Genomic DNA, 17230 nt, shown 5'->3' with positions numbered 1-17230 from the left:
CTCATGTTGACAATAGGTGCAGGAGTAGGCCATTCGGCCCTTTGAGCCAGCACCGCCATTCAGTACAGTACCCTGTTCCTGCCTTCTCTCCATATCCCTTGACTCCGCTATCTTTAAGAGCCCTGTCTAACTCTTTCTTGAAAGAATCCAGAGAATTGGCCTCCACTGCCTTCTGAGGCAGAGCATTCCACAGATCCACAACCCTTGTGTGAAAAAGTTTTTCCTCAACTCCGTTCTAAATGGTCTACCCCTTATTCTTAAACTGTGGCCTCTGGTTCTGGACTCCCCCCAACATCGGGAACATGTTTCCTGCCCCTAGTGTGTCCAATCCCTTAATAAACTTATATGTTTCAATAAGATCTCCTCTCGTCCTTCTAAATTCCAGTGTATACAAGCCCAGTCGCTCCAATCTTTCAACATATGACATCCCCGCCATCCCTGGAATGAACCCAGTGAACCTACGCTGCACTTCCTCCATAGCAAGAATGTCCTTCCTCAAATTTGGAGAGCAAAACTGCACACAATACTCCAGGTGGGGTCTCACCAGGGCCTTGTACAACTGCAGAAGGACCTCTTTGCTCCTATACTCAACTCCCCTTGTTACGAAGGCCAACGTGCTATTAGCTTTCTTCACTGCCTGCTGTACCTGTATGCTTACTTTCAGTGACTGATGAACAAGGGCACCCAGATCTCGTTGTACTTCCCCTTTTCCTAACTTGATACCATTCAGATAGTAATCTGCCTTCCTGTTCTTGCCACCAAAGTGGATAACCTCACATTTAGAGGAGGAGAAGATGGCGGCGCGACGGCAGCACGCACGGCCTCTCTGGTGATGAATATCTGTTATCTGTCAAGTAGGGGACTGTGCACAATTCTGATTTGATGGAGACGGACGTGAGAGTACAGAGGAACATCTGGAAAACTTCTGAAATGCCCACTTCGCTGCTGCTGCTACTGTGTGGTAACCAGAATCTCTGGAGCAGAAGGCCCCAAAATCCTTGGCTTTGCTTGTTTCAGCGGCGGGGACGAGGTCGAAAGCACTCGGCAGAGGATGGCATTCGGGAGGCTGTATCAGAGGGGCTGGTCGGAGGCTCGAAGTTTTCGGATGGATGGACTCAGTGTCGCCTGTGGTTGGCTGCTTCCAAGGCATTGGCAAGTTGACGGTGCCTGGAGGTTTATGGCAGGGAGTTACTCCCTTTTGCCGCCTGCTATCAAGGACTCGGGAGTCGATCAACTCGGGAACTTTTGAGACTTTATTTACCGTGCCCATGGTTTGTTCTTCATCAAATTATGGTATTGCTTTGCACTGCTGTAACTATATGTTATAATTATGTGGTTCTGTCAGTGTTAGTCTTTGGTTTGTCTTGTTTTCTGTGATATCACTCCGGAAAAACATTGTATCATTTCTTAGTGCATGTATGCATTTCTAAATGACAATAAAAGAGGACTGAGTGTTCTTATAATCTTTAAAAAAAAATATAGAGGGGAGGAGGAGATGGCAGCGCAACGCAGCGCATGTGGCCACTCCGAAATGATATCGTATTTGTAAGTAGGATGCTGTGAACAATCCTGATTTGATGGAGACCGACGTGAGAAGCACGGAGGAACATCTGGAGAAACTTTTGAAATGCCCGCTTCGCTGCCGCTGCTACTGTGCAATCGAGAATCTCCGGAGGGCAAGGCCCCAAATCCTTGACTTTGCCTATTGCCTGTTGCCGGGGCCGGGGTCGAAGCGCTCGGCAGAGATGGTGCTCGGTGTTGGAGGGCTGGTCGGAGGCTTGAAGTTTTCAGACGGACTCAAGAGTCGGCTGTGGTCGGGTGCTTCCAGTGTGCTGCATCGGCAAGTTTGCGGTGCTGGAAGCTCATGGCAGGAAGAGAGCTTCTCTTCCTTCTACCGTCTGCGTGAGATGATGGGACTTTCAAGAGACTTTGAGACTTTTTTTTACCGTGCCATGGTCTGTTCTTTATCAAATTACGGTATTGCTTTGCACTGTTGTAACTATGTTATAATTATATGGGTCTTGTCAGTTTTTTCAGTCTTGGTTTGTCTTGTGTTTCTGTGATATCATTCATGGAGGAACATTGTATCATTTCTTAATGCATGCATTACTAAATGACAACAAAAGAGGACTGCGTGTCCTCATAATCTAAAAAAATTTATCCATATTAAACTGCATCTGCCATGCATCTGCCCACTCACCCAACCTGTCCAAGTCACCCTGCATTCTCATAACATCCTCATCACATTTCACACTGTCACCCAGCTTACGTGGCCTGTAAGTAGATGGAATCCTTACTGCAAGTTTTTGATCATTGAGATACAGCACGGAATAGGCCCTTCTGGCTCTTCAAGCCATGTCACCCAGCAGTCCTCGATTTAATCCTAGCCTAATCACGTGACAATTTACAAAGATCAATTAACCTACCAACCGTAGCATCATTGGACTATGGGAGGAAACTAGAGCACTTGAGGAAACCCACACGATCATGGAGAGAACGTACAAATTCCTTGCAAGCAGCAGTGAGAATTGAACCCAGGGCACTGGTACTCTAAAGCGTTGTGCTAACCACTGAGCTACCATGCTACCTCTTATGGAACAGTTCTTTGGCTGTTGGAAGGACGTGGTTGAGGGAGCACTGTGGTGATGACATTTCTCAAGACGAGGATCATGGTGACCCCACTGCAATTACCAGAGTCGGATTTGACTTCTTTCTTGAAGATGGTGTGAGTATGCCATCTGAGGTCCCCTGATATTTTCCTTTCCCAGATGTAGATGAGATAGACGATGGATTGGCAAGTGAAACACTTCACTGATGAACTTCAGAACTTCAAGGGGATAACTTCTGCTCTCTAGACTTTTCAATTGCGATGTACCCTTTCCACTTACTTGTTGGGATCAAGCATACTAGCTGATATCATGTACCATTTCTGCTGTAGGTGTGTATATGGTGTTAGTAACCATTGAGTATGATACCAGTGCAGTGTAATACCTCTCTGCATTGGGTGTCACTTTCAAAGAGAACAAATCCTGAAAAAGGTACGTCTGGAATGCATGACATCTACCACAATTGTAGACTTTAAGAAAAGATTGGGGGGGGTGCGGTTTGGGTGGGTGGAGCGGGAAATCAGGCAGACGTTCTGCTCCTCACTTCTCGCCATCCACCAACAATAACAGGAATGTTGCTCAGCAACACTTGTCTGGACTTGAGTAAACTGGCAACAAGGTTGCTTGTACAGCTGGTACTCCTCGCTTCAGAATAAAAGTTCAGAGAAATTTTATGACAAAAGTAATTTTGCAGATGCTGTAAATCTTAAGCAACACACACAAAATGCTAGGGAACTCAGCAAGTCAAGCAGAGTCTATGGAGGGCAATAAACAGTCCAGTGTCTGTCTATACTTCATTGGGAATTTGAGCAGATTTTGTATGTCACCAAAGACTCTAGAAAATTTCTGCAGCTGTACCGTGGAGAGCCTTCTGACTGGTTGTATCTCCACCTGGTGTGGAGACTCCAATGCAGCGGTTTGCAGACTCATCCAGCTCCATCATGAGCACTAGCCTCCCTAACATCAAAGGCATGTTCAAAAGGCTGTGCCTCAAGAAGGCGGCATCCGTTATTAAGGACCCTTACCATCCCAGGCATGTCCTCTTCTCGTCACTACCAGTGGGAAGGAGGTATAGAAGTCTGAAAATGCACATTCAATGCTTTAGGAACAGCTTCTTCCCCTCTGCCATTAGATTTCTAAATGGTCTGTGAACACTACCTCAGTATTTTGCTCTCTTGCACTACTTATTTTTATAATTAGTAATTTTTTATATCTTGCATTGTACTGTCGCAAAACAACAAATTTCACAACATATGTCAATGATGATAAATCTAATTCTGAAACAGTCGATGTTTCGGCCTGAGAGCCTTCATCAGGATTGGAGAAAGGGGACAGAAACCTGAACAAGGTGGTGGAGGGAGTGGGAGAAGTACAAGCTGGCAGCTGATAGATGAGAGCTGATGAGGGGAAGGTACTGCTAGGAGGTAATAAGTGGAAGAATGAATCTGAGGATAAGTTTTAAACCTGTTTAAGTACTTTTTATTGATGGGGAACTTCCTGCTAACTCAGCTTGTTTTCTGTGCCCTCTAACAGCGGTGACCTCAACAGTGAAGCAGGCCTTGCAAGATTCCCTGGTCCAGATTCTACAGCCCAAGAGACGTGTTGATATCCTGCGAGATGTTTTAGAAGCTCAAAAACAAAGGCGTCCGTTTGTCATTGCTTTCTGTGGAGTAAACGGAGTTGGAAAATCTACCAACCTCGCTAAGGTAAGGCATTGATGAAATCGACTGAAGTGCAAATACTATGTTTTCACTTCAGTCCGGAGCATCCTCACTATTTTATCCAAGCCAAACAGCTGCTAATACTATGGGAACTTGTTAGCCTTTGGCCAGGTGGATCCGCAGCTTTTTGCTCTGTGACACCAGTATACTATACTGTTCAACACTGGGTTTCATTTCTCTTGATCAAAAGAAAACTTGCCTTTCTGCCATAAATAATAATCCCTAACTAATGTGACCCAAGATTTATCACCCTGTATCCTGAGACAGTGTGACTGCTGGTTTTAAAAAGCCCATTCAAGGGAGACATCTTATCTTCATCCAGCTTGTCAAAGCTGTGTCAGAATTTTGTACGTTTCCATGAGATCTTCTTGTTCTTCTCAGATCTAGTCAATAGAAGCCTAATCAATCCAATCTCTCTTCCTTGTTGTCAGAGGAACCCCTTTGGTGACCTTTTGTTGTTCTCTCTTCCCCCCCACCCCTGCAGTAAGTACAACCTTTCATAGATAAGGAGGCCAAGGGAATCTTGGAGGCATATAATAAAATTGGCCAAAGTCAGCATTTTTTTTCCTTGGGGAAATCTTGCTTGACAAATCTATTGGAATTCTTTAAGGAAACGACAGGCAAGATAGACAAAGGAGAGTTAGTGGATGTTGTTCACTTGGATTTTCAGGAGGCCTTTGACAAGGTGCCATACATGAGGCTATTAACGCATATGAAACTGCACATCACACACAACCTCTTATGGTCCCAGAACACATCCTACACTGTCAGGAAAGCTCACCAATGCCTCGCCTCTACTTTTTGAGGAGGCTGAAAAGAGCTGGACTTTGTGCACATCCATACTCACATCATTCTACAGATACGCAGTAGAGAGCATCCTAACAAGCTGCATCACTGCTTGGTACAGAAATTGAACTGTGGCAGACAGGCTCTATAGCAGGTAGTAAAAACGGCCCAATGTATTACTCAGCCTACCCGCCATCAAGGACTTGTATATGGAAAGGTGGCAAAAAAGGGCCAGTAACGTGAAGGATCCCATGCCCATGGACGATTTGTCCCACTCCCATCAGGCAGGAGGGCACGTAGCATCCATGCCAGGACCACCAGACTGGTATTCCACAGGGGTTTGTGTTGTCACGCTGCACTTGGAATATTGTAAGCAGCTCCAAGCCCCATATATAAGAAAAGTTCTGCTGTCATTGGAGAAGGTCCAGAGGACATCTCGAGAATGATTTTTGGGGATGAAAGGGTTAACGTATGAGGAGCATTTGATGGCTCTGGGCTTGTACTTGCTGGATTTTAGAAGAATATGGAGATGCGGGGGATCTTATTGAAACCTTTTGAAAGGTCTAAAGATAGAATGGATGTGGAGAGGGTGTTTCCTATAGTGGCGGAGTCTAGAACCAAAGGACATGCTTCAGAATAGAAAGATGTTCCTTTTCCTTTAGAGCAGATGAGGAGGAATTCTTTTAGCCAGAGGATGGTGTATCTGTGGAATTCATTGCCACAGATGGCTGTGGAGGCCATGTCATTGGGTATATTTAAAGCAGAGATTGATATATTCTTGATTAGTAAGGACATTAAAGGCTATGGGAAGAAGGCAGGAGAATGGGATTGAGAAGGATAATAAATCAGCCATGATGGAATGTGGAGCAGACTCTATGGGCCTTGTGGCTAATTCTGCTCCTATATCTTATGGTCAAAGCTGCACATTTGCCCTCCAGGGGTGGTCTCAACAAGGCCCTGTATAATTGTAGTAAAGCATCTTTGTTCTTTTACCCAAAACTTCTTAGCAACATACTCTTTGCTTTCTTAAGCACCTGCTGCACCACTATGCTTGTGTTTAGTGACTAGCGACAAGGGCAGCCAGATCCCTTTGTACGTCCAATTATCATCATTTAGTTAATGCTCCATGTTTCTGTGTTTACTACCAAACTGCATTTAACCATATGATACTGCATCTGTCACGTGTTGGACAAACTGTCAATAACCTTGAAGCTTCTTTGTGTCCCCTGCACAATTTGCAATCTCCCCAGTTTTGTATTGTTAACAAATTTAGACATTGTATTCAGATCCTTGATCCAAATATTATATATTGTACCTAAGCACTGATTCTTGGAGTAGATAAGCAGTTAACCACCTGTCACCACAATAAGGACCAATTCCTACCTTATCTGTCAAGCAGTTTTCAATCCATTCCAACATATTATTTCTCATGTGCTATAATTTTGTGTACTAACATGTGGGACATTATCAAAGGTCTTTAGGAAATTCAAATCGTCAATATCCACTGGTTTCCCACATTTCTGCTACTTACATCTTCAGAATAAAAGATTGGTCTGTCAAATGTGCATTGGATCTCTCTGATCTTGTGGATGTTTTCGTGATATCCCATTATCATATCTTTCACAATAGACTAGCATTTTCCCTACTGCTGATGTTAGGCTAACCAATCTCTAGTTCCCTGGTTTTTTGTTTCTTTCCCTATCCTCTGCCTTCTTCTCTACTGCCTGGGGGAAGCAAAAACGCAAACTAGATGAACAGCACCTCATATTCCACCTGGGCACTCTCCAACCCGATGGCGTGAATATTGAATTCTCCAATATCAGGTAAACTGCACACTTTTTCCCTTTCCTTTCTCTTGATGTACCTAGTTTTTCCCAGTCCCAACCCAGCACACGCCCAGTCCCATTTTTTTCCCTCCTTTCCATTTGCCTATCACCCACACATTCCTACCACTGAGTTGTAGTGTTCCCATCTGTCCAACCAACTTATTTGATTCCATGCCCCCCTTACTTTCCTACTGGATTCTATCATCACCAGCTCTTTGTTGCCTCCACCTAATCTCTCAGTATTTGCACTCCTCCATCTGCTTATCACCCTGGCTCGTCTTGCTTGCCAGTGCTTGCTCCATCCCTTCCCCTCATTTTTCATTTCAGATGAAGGGTCCCCACCCAAAACATTGACTGCCCAAATATCTCCACAGGAGCGACCCGACCACTGACCTCCTCCATTTTCTTGTCTGTTCCTGATTCTAGCATCTTCAGTGTCTTGCACCTCCGTGTTTCTTCTCTCTTTTGGGTTGAATTTCAACCCTCCAATCCGTAGGAACCATTTCACAATCTTTAAACTTTTCCCTCAAGTCCTTTTAAAATGCCTTCCTCTCGCCCTAAATTTATGTCACCTTGCCTTTGTAATCACTACTATGGGGAAAACTATTCTGATATCTACCCTTGCAGATTGGTAAAGCCTCTTGCACCAAAGCAATCCCGGTCTATGTTGGAGAGTTACATTCCCCCACTGCTATCGCTCTTACACTTTTATGTGATTTGCTTACTATCTGTTCCTCTAATTTCCACTAACCATTGTCAGTTTCATAATCTAACACAGCAAAATGACCACCCTTCTCTTAATTCTAACATCTACCATAGGGCCTCAATAGACAGTCTGAGGTCTGGATGTCCCCTCTGCCATTATTAAGCTGACAATCCAGCACTTCCCTCAACTGTGTGCCCATTATCACAATTGCAAGTGCTGATTTGTGCTCTAAATTCATATGACTTGCCTGTGATTGAGAAAGCTAATTGAACGCCATTGTTTATTGCTAGGGGAGGTTGATTTTCAGTTGCATGGATGGGAGCACATCCAGAATATTGTGTTCAGTGCTGGTCTCCTTACTTAAGAAGGTGGTTCTTGCAATGGGATCAGTTCAGAATAAACTAATACGTGAAATGGGAAGATTGCGTTTCGAGGGAAGGCCATGAGCAGAATTAGCCCATTTGGCCCATTGAGTCTGCTGCACTATTCAATTATCGCTGACTTATTATCCTTCTCAACCCCACTCTCCTGACCCTTTGACTAACTAAGAACCTATCAACCTCCACTTTAAATACACCCATTGACTTGGCTTCCACAGCCGTCTGTGGCAATGAATTCCACAGATTCACCACTCTCTGGCTTAAGAAATTCCTCCTCATCTGTGTTCTAAAGGGTTGGTTTTCTATTCTGAGGCTGTGCCCTCTGTCCTAGACTCCCCCATTATAGGAAACATTCTCTTCATATTCACTCTATCTGGGCCTTTCAGTATTTGATAGATTTCAATGAGATTCTTCTCTCTTTCTCTCCCCCCCCCCCCCCCCAATTCTTCTAAACTCCAGTGAGTATAGGCCCAGAGCCATCAAACACTCCTCATTCCCAGTATCATTCTTGTGAACCTCCTCAGGACTCTCTTCAATGCCAGCACATCCTTTCTTAGATATGGGCCCAAAATTGCCCACAATATTCTCAGAGCAGGTTTGGACAATCCACTAGATTGTGACTTGATTAAAATGTTGATCCTGTAGGTTCTTGACACAGTGAATGTAAGAGAATGTTCCCTCCTGTGAAAGAATCCCAAATTTGGGGCTACTATTTAAAAAAAAAAAAAAATAATTGTTTCCCATGTAAGACAAGAGTCTTTATTTTCTCCTGAGACTTGAGTCTTTGGAACTTCCTAAATGGACAGCAGAAATAGAATGTTTGAATATTTTAAGGCAAATGGAGGTGGTTTCCTTGAAGGCACGGGAGTAAATGATTAACAGAGGTGTGTGGGAATATCAATCTGAGATTGTCATTAGATTAGCCCCAATATTATGATTGCTGGGTCAGACTCGAGAGCAGGGGTTCCCAACATTTTTTATGCCATGGGCCCCTACCATTAACTAAAGGGGTCCATGGACCCAGGTTAGGAACCCCTGCTCTGGAGACTGAGTAACCTGCTCCTGGTTCCATTTTTCACATTTGAAATCATTTTGGTCTGTTAATATTTTAAACCAGCATGCTGTACTAAAAAATTCAATCCATGCGTGGAATTCATCATGATTATCGTGATGACATGCATCAATTACTTTTTATTCTAGGAATTCATGAAGGGGTATTCTTTATCACATCATTTTTATTTCTCCTAATTCTTCCCTGTTTTCTCTCACTGTTAATACAAAGTTCATTTATATCATCAGTTATTAAGGTAAAAGCATTTTGCAATCTGTGAAAATAAAAACACTCAGTGCTGTTAGTCTCCAGCAAAAGTAATCAGCATCTGAATGGGAAGGTGTTATCATTCGTGCTCTGTCTTTGCTTCCTACAGATCAGCTTCTGGCTGATGGAAAATGGATTTCGGGTTCTTATTGCTGCTTGTGACACTTTCCGTGCTGGAGCTGTAGAGCAGCTCAGAACTCACACTCGCCGCCTGATTGCCCTACACCCTCCAGAGGAACACAATGGTCAAAACATGGTCCAGCTGTTTGAGAGAGGTTATGGGAAGGATGCTGCTGGCATTGCAATGGAGGCTATTGCATTTGGTAATTTTTTTGATTATTAAAAATCCATTTTCTATTTTCTTCACTATCTAAACCTGCTTGCACTTTGCCAAGCTGTCACTTTGTATTAGTTGTTTTACTTTAAATCTGTTTTTATCTTTCTGCAGTACTGCTTAAGTATTATTTTTCAATCAGTTGCTGTTCTCTAGTTGAAATATTTTCACTGTTTGAAGGTCATTCTTATCCTCCTGACCAGACCTAGTGATATCAAAAACTAATTGATTGTTTATGTAGTAAGATATTGTAACATGCTAAATGGCTTCCACAATGGCAGCTTAATGCACTGTGTGCCCTGTTATCTGTGAAGCAATTGGAGATGCCATACAAAGAGACCATTTAGCTTATTTGCATTCTTGCTGGCCAAAAATAAGAGCTATGGATCCAATTGCATTTGTCTGCTCTTTGCCCTTAGCACATCAAGTATTTCATTAGTTATTTTTCTGATACTCTTGTACTGTCTGCTCCTTGGTTCCCAAAGAAAACAAATCCAGCCTAGTTAATCATTACTCCTAACTAAAATTCTGCAGGACCACTACTACCAGAAATTTTCTTTGCACTCTTTCCAGTGCTATTACATTTCCTATACTCTAGTGCTTTTGTACAGATCTTACATGAACTTGCAGGTCTTAAATTCTGAAGCTGTTAGGACCATGTATCATCTACAAATCTTTCTGGTTTCATATCTCTGAATTAAAAGTGATTTGTTTTTAATTTAAAAAAAAATTTTTTACTGTTTTTAAATTTCTGACGCATGTTTACAGGATTCTGCAAATCAAAAATAAAGGTGTTGAGCAGAATTTTTCCAAAGCTCTCAGTAGCTATTGTAGTTTTTATTGATGCAATAAATCCAATGAACCATAGGTATTTATTTTCCAGACCATTACAGGTACATGGAAAATACTTTTCTGAAAGAAATGGGAATCCTTGGAGAAATAGGGGTTCAGTTTGTCATTCTATTTACAAACCTGGAACTTTTTCAAGTGTGCCTGTACTTAATTGGAGAATGCTTTTGGATGTTCTACTTAGGCATAACCAAACTGAGGAACAGGCCCCTGTCTATTAGACAATACAATATAACTCCAGCACAATGAACCAGATTTTCCTAAACAAAGGTTTAAGGTTGAGTATGTCAGTATAGACTGAAGCAATTATTGACTTCTGATCTGAAGACTTGTTGGAAACTGATTCTCAAATGACAAAATGAATTAATATTCACAAGAAAATTAAAACAAACATTAGTTCTCTTCAGCTCAGCTTTTTTTTCTACTATTTGGCTTGATGACTTCTAAATGTAGTTTTCTCATAGACAAGTTTAATGTTGGTTTAATGTTTAAAATGTGTATTTCTTTCACAGCTCGAAATCAGAGCTTTGATGTGGTTCTGATAGATACTGCAGGTCGTATGCAGGACAATACTCCCTTAATGACAGCTCTTGCCAAACTCATTGCCATTAATATGCCAGATCTGGTATTATTTGTTGGTGAGGCATTGGTAGGAAATGAGGCGGTGGATCAATTGGTGAGTATTGATTGCTGTTTATCACTCGCAATAACAATTAGCTCATTCTCTTTGCACACATCTCCCCATGTTATTTAATAACTGACTTATAAACACTGATTCACTGAGTGTTGTTATGTAATTACCTTGAATTCCTTCCCCAACAGCACTTTGGGAGTACTTTCACCAGATCTGCAGTGGTTCAAGAAGACAGTTCCCTTCCTTTTAAGGCAATAGGGGTGGGGGAAAATGATGGACTTGTCAACCACACCTAGATCCTACAAAAAAAAAGAAAATCTTAACTCTTGTTATTATGAATAAAGTAGGCCATTTTATTTTGTATGGCTCAAAATATTCTTCCACTAAGAGATTATGCAGATGCTGGAAATCAGGTAAAACATACAAAATTCTGAAGCAACTCAGGTCAGGTAGCATCTATGTAAATACAGATGGAGCGAAGTTGCTCGACAAAGTGATTTTTTTTTTCTTCCGCCCCCACCTACATTGGGTCTCACCAATGTAGAGGAGGTTGCACCGGGAGCACCAGATACAGTATCACTTATTCTTGCAAGCGGCCAAAATGCTATACTTGCTCATTCACCACCTCCCTTGCCTCCATTCAGGGCTCCAAACAGTCCTTCCAGGTGAGACAACACTCCACCTGTTGTGGTCGTCTACTGTATCCGGACCTCCTAATGTTACCTTCTCTGGTGAAACCTGACGTAGGTCGTTGAGCACCTTCACTCCATTCATAAAAAGCAGGATTTTCCAATGGCCAATCACTTTAATTCCAGTCTAACATGTCAGTCCATGGCCTCCTTTATTGCCATAATGAGACCACTCTCAAGTTGGAGGAGCAGCACCTTGTATTTCATCTGGGTTGCCTCCCAACCTGATGGCATGAACACTGTTTTCTCTAACTTCTGATAATTTTTTTCCCTGGCCCTTCCCTCTTCTCCCACTCCCTACTCTGGCTCCCCTCTTAACTCTCCTCTTCTCCTCAACTGCCTATCACCTCCCCTGGGTCCCCTCCTCCTTCCCTTTCTCCCATGGTTCACTCTCCTCTCCTATCAGATTCCTTCTTCTCCAGCCCTTTATCTTTAACACCTATCATTTCCCAGCTTATTAGTTCATCCCTCCCCCACCCACCTGGCTTCACCATAAGACAGAAGAGCAGAATTAGGCCATACAGTCCATCAAGTCTACTCTGCCATTTCATATTAGATTAAAAACCAGAGGGTATGGGTTAAGGGTGAAGGGGGAAAAGTTTAAAAGGATCATTAGGGGGGCTTCTTCATACAGAGAGCGGTGGGAGTGTGGAATGGGCTGCCAGATGAAGAGGTAAATGCAGGCTCACTTTTAACATTTAAGAAAAACTTGGACAGGTACTTGGATGAGAGGTGTATGGAAGGATATGGTCCAGGTGCAGGTCAGTGGGACTAGGCAGAAAAATGGTTTGGCACAGCTAAGAAGGGCCAAAAGGCCTGTTTCTGAGCTGTAATGTTCTATGGTTCTAGATTGGATTCAACTTTATTGTCATTGTGCCGAGTAGAGATACAAAGCCAGTGAAATGCAGTTACCATCTGACCAGAAATGCAAAGAATAGTGTTATTTACAAAATAACTGCGAATAAAAAGTAAGTGCTACAGCACACAAATATAAAAGTACTGAGACAGTACAATATGGGTGCAATACTGCTTAGCACTGTGATGTGAGGTTCAGCAGGGTCACAGCCTCAGGGAAGAAGCTCTTCCTGTGCCTGCTGGTGCGAGAGCGGAGGCTCCTGTAGCACCTACCGGATGGGAGGAGAGTAAAAAGTCCATGGTTAGGGTGAGATGCATCCTTGATAATGCTTTTCGCCCTGCCCAGGCAGCGTTTATGGTAAATGTTCTCAACGGTGGGCAATTGGGTGCCGATAATCCGCTGGGCAGTTTTCATCACACTCTGGAGTGCTTTGCAGTCTGATACAGGACAATTGCCATACCACACTGAGATGCAGTTGGTGAGTATGCTCTCAGTGGTACAGCAGTAAAGGTCTGTCAGTATCCTGGGATAGAGGTGAGCTTTCTTGATGCTCTGCAGGAAATAAAGGCACTGTTGCGCCTTTTTGATTTATTATCCCTCTCAAACTATTCAACTGCCTTCTCCCCCTAACCTTACACGCCCTGACTAATCGAGAGCCTATCAACCACTGCCTTAAATACTCCAAATGATATGGCCTCCACAGTTGACTGTGGCAACGAATTCCATAGATTTACCACCCTCTGGCTAAAGAAATTCCTGCTCGTCTCTGTTCTAAATGGACAGCCCTCTATTCTGAGGCTGTGCCCACTCATCCTAAATTCCCCCATCATATGAAACATCCTCCCCAAATCCATTCTATCTAGGCTCTCCAGTATACAATAGCTTTCAATGTGATTCTCTCCCCCCCCCCACCACCACCACGTTCTTCTAAATTCCAGTGAGTAAAGGCACAGAGCTATCGATCACTCCTCGTACGATAAACTTTTCATTCCTGGAACCTTTCTAGTCAACCTCCTCTGAACCCTCTCCAATGTCAGCACATCCTTTCTTGACAAGAGCCCCAAAACTCTAACCTGCTCACAATACTCAGGGTTAGGGTTAAGCCTCACCAGTGCCTTACAAAGCCTCAGCATTACAGCCTTGCTTTTATATTCTAGTCCTCTCAAAATGAATGCTAACGTTGCATTTGCCTTCCTCCTCTGACTCAACCTGCAAATTAACCTTTAGGGAATCCTGCCCAAGGCCCTTTGCACCTTGGATTTTTGTTTTTTTTCTCCCTGTTTAGAAAATAGTTTATGCTTATATTCCTTCGACCAAAGTGCATGACCATATATACTTCCCGACACTGTATTCCATCTGCCACTACCTGTGCCTCCGCCTATCTTTGTATTGTCTGCAAACTTGGTCACAAAGCGATCAACTCTATAATCCAAATTATTGACATACAAAGTAGAAAGAACACGACTAGTCACCGGCAGCCAATCAAAAAAGACTTCCTTTATTCTCTCTTTTTGCCTGCCACCAATCAGCCAATGCTCTATCCGTGCTAGTATCTTTCCTGTAATACCGTGGGCTTTTGTATTGTTAAGCAGCCTCGTGTGGCACCTTGTCAAAGGCCTTCTGAAAATCCAAGTACACAACATCCACCGACTCTCCTTTTTTGTCTATCCTTGTTGTTTCCTCAAAGAATTCCAACATATTTGTCAGTCAAGATTTCCTCTTAAGGAAACCATGATAACTTTGGTCTATTTTATCATGTGCCTCCAAGTACCCTGGAACCACATTCTTAACAATCAAATCCAACATCTTCCCAACCACTTAAGTCAGGCTAACTGGTCTATAATTTCCTTTCTTCTGCCTCCATCCCTTCTTAAAGATTGGAGTGACATTTGCAATATTCCAGTCTTCTGGAACTATGCCAGAATCTATTGATTCTTGAAAGATTATTGCTAATGCCTCCACAATCTATTTAGCTACCTTTTTCAGAACTCTGGGGTGTAGTCCATCTGGTCCAGGTCATTTATCTACCTTCAAACTTTTGTTTCCCAAGCACCTTCTTCCGCAGTAATAGCAGCTGTCCCCTGATACTCTTGAATTTCTGGTAAACTGGTCGTGTCTTCCACAGAGAAGACTGATGCAAAATACTTCGTTCATCTGCCATTTCCTTGTCCCTATTTACTACCTTTCCAGCATCATTTTCAAGCAGTCGAATATCTACTCTTGCCTCTCGTACTCATAATATCTCTGGAAAAAACTTTTGGTGTCCTCATTTATATTATTGACTAGCTTGGCTTAATATTTCATCATCTCCCCCCCCCCCCCCTTATGGCTTCTTAGTTGCCTTCTGTTGGTTTTGTAAAGCATCCCAATCCTCTAACTTCCCACTAATGTTTGTGTATTATATGCCCTCTGCCTTTAGAATACTACTACTACTTTGGGATGTATCATCCTGCCCCTTCTGAATCACTCCCAGAAACTCCAGCCGTTGCTGCTCTTGTAGCTCTGCTAGTGTCCACTTCCAATCAATGTTGGCTAGCTTCTCTCTCGTACTTCTGTAATTCCCTTTACTCCACTGTAATACTGATACATCTGACTTTAGCTTCTCCCTCTCAAACTGCAGGGTGAATTCTATTGTATTATGGTCACTGCTTCTGAAGGGTTCCTTTACCATAAGCTCCCTAATCATATCTGGTTCATTACACAACACCCAATTGAGAATAGCTGATCCCCCAGTGGGCTCAACCACAAGCTGCTCTAAAGAGCCCTCTTGTAGGCAGTCGAGAAATTCCCCTTCTTGAGATCCAACAGCAACCTGATTTTCCCAAACTACCTGCACATTGAAATCCCCCATGACAATCATAACATTACCCTTTTGACATGTCTTTTCTATCTCACCTATCACTTTTGAATTTGTACTCCTTTGCACCCCCAACCACCTTATTCTGGTTTTTCTTCCCCCTTCCTTTCCAGTCTTGGTGAAGGGTCTCGGCTTAAAGTCGATTGTTTATTCAGTTCCATAGATGCTGGCTGACCTGAGTTTCTCCAGCATTTTGTGTTACTTTCTCCACAATCCAGGTTTAGAAAAAAAAATTATCTGTGCCACCTTTTTTTAAAAAGGTATACGTCTTGTACTTTACTGAAATTCAGCAATATTCCTGTGTACTTTAGTTCAACTTGTTAATATTCTGTGTCTATAAATTCTGATTTTCTCTCTTTCTCCTAAGGTAAAATTTAACCAGGCTCTAGCTGACCATTCGATGGCTGAAAAACCACGGCTGATTGATGGCATTGTACTGACCAAATTTGATACCATTGATGATAAGGTAATGTTAAAACGCCCATATTCACCCCTTCTAATGATAGACCATAAGATATAGGAGCAGAAGTAGGCCATTCAGCCCATTGAGTCTGCTCCGTCATTCAATCATGGGCTGATCCAATTCTTCCAGTCGTCCCCACTCCTCTGCCTTAAATGCACTGAATGACTTGGCCTCCACAGCCGCTCGTGGCAACAAATTCCACAGGTTTACCACCCTCTGACCAAAGTAATTTCTCCGCATCTCTGTTCTAAATAGACGCCCTTCACTCCTGAAGTCATGTCCTCTTGTCTTAGACTCCCCTACCATAGGAAATAACTTTGTCATATCTAATCTGTTTAGCCCTTTTAACATTCGGAATGTTTCTATGAGATCCTCCCTCATTCTCCTGAACTCCGGGGAATACAGCCCAAGAGCTGTCAGATGTTCCTCATACGGTAACCCTTTCATTCTCGTGAATCTTCTCTGAACCCGCTCCAATGTCAGTATCTCCTTTCTAAAATAAGGAGCCCAAAACTGCACACAATACTCCCAAGTGTGGTCTCACGAGTGCCTTATAGAGCCTCAACATCACATCCCTACTCTTATATTCTATACCTCTAGAAATGAATGCCAACATTGCATTTGCCTTCTTCACCACAGACTCAACCTGGAGATTAACCTTTGGGGTATCCTGCACAAGGACTCCGAAGTCCCTTTGCATCTCTGCATTTTGAATTCTCTCCCCATCTAAATAGTAGTCTGCCCGTTTATTTCTTCCACCAAAGTGCATGACCATACACTTTTCCAACATAGTATTTCATTTGCCACTTCTTGGCCTCTTCACCTAAACTATCTAAGTCTCTCTGCAGGCTCTCTGTTTCCTCAACACTGAAACATTAACTGAGTTTTTCTAGCATTTTCTGTTTATCATTTAATCGTTTGCCTGAATTGAGGAAAAAAAATGGTGAAAATAGCAGCAGAATATCATTCACACCTATGCCTGAAGGCTTCAACCAAGGCCTTTATAAATGCAACTAGAAATTCTTCATCCACCAATAGTTGGTGTGAGCATAATTATGTTAAACCTGGACTTTGCCTGAACTTACTGCAGTACTGCACTTTCAACATTGTGCTGTATTTCCATTACTAGTAACAAACACAAAGTGACATTCCTTTGTTGTCATCCCAAATTGCAGCCTTGTAATAAATTCAACAGGCAGATTGAG

The 17230-nt window shown here is 42.7% G+C and overlaps 1 protein-coding gene across 2 annotated transcripts in view; it reads left to right on the top strand.

Moving 5' to 3' along the window:
- Positions 1 to 17230, top strand: part of srpra (SRP receptor subunit alpha) — a 67593-nt gene that overhangs the window by 49595 nt on the left and 768 nt on the right. For both annotated transcript variants that reach the window (XM_072238415.1, XM_072238414.1), the window contains exons 10-13: positions 4140 to 4312; positions 9453 to 9666; positions 11039 to 11202; positions 15930 to 16028. In XM_072238415.1, the coding sequence (XP_072094516.1) occupies positions 4140 to 4312; positions 9453 to 9666; positions 11039 to 11202; positions 15930 to 16028 (650 nt within the window). The remainder of the gene's footprint in view (positions 1 to 4139; positions 4313 to 9452; positions 9667 to 11038; positions 11203 to 15929; positions 16029 to 17230) is intronic.

The sequence above is a fragment of the Mobula birostris genome, chromosome 20 (genome assembly GCF_030028105.1).
Source record: "Mobula birostris isolate sMobBir1 chromosome 20, sMobBir1.hap1, whole genome shotgun sequence".
In the NCBI taxonomy this organism is placed as follows: Eukaryota; Metazoa; Chordata; class Chondrichthyes; order Myliobatiformes; family Myliobatidae; genus Mobula; species Mobula birostris.
Note: the sequence above shows the minus strand (reverse complement) of the source record. Positions and strands in the feature narration are given on the sequence as shown.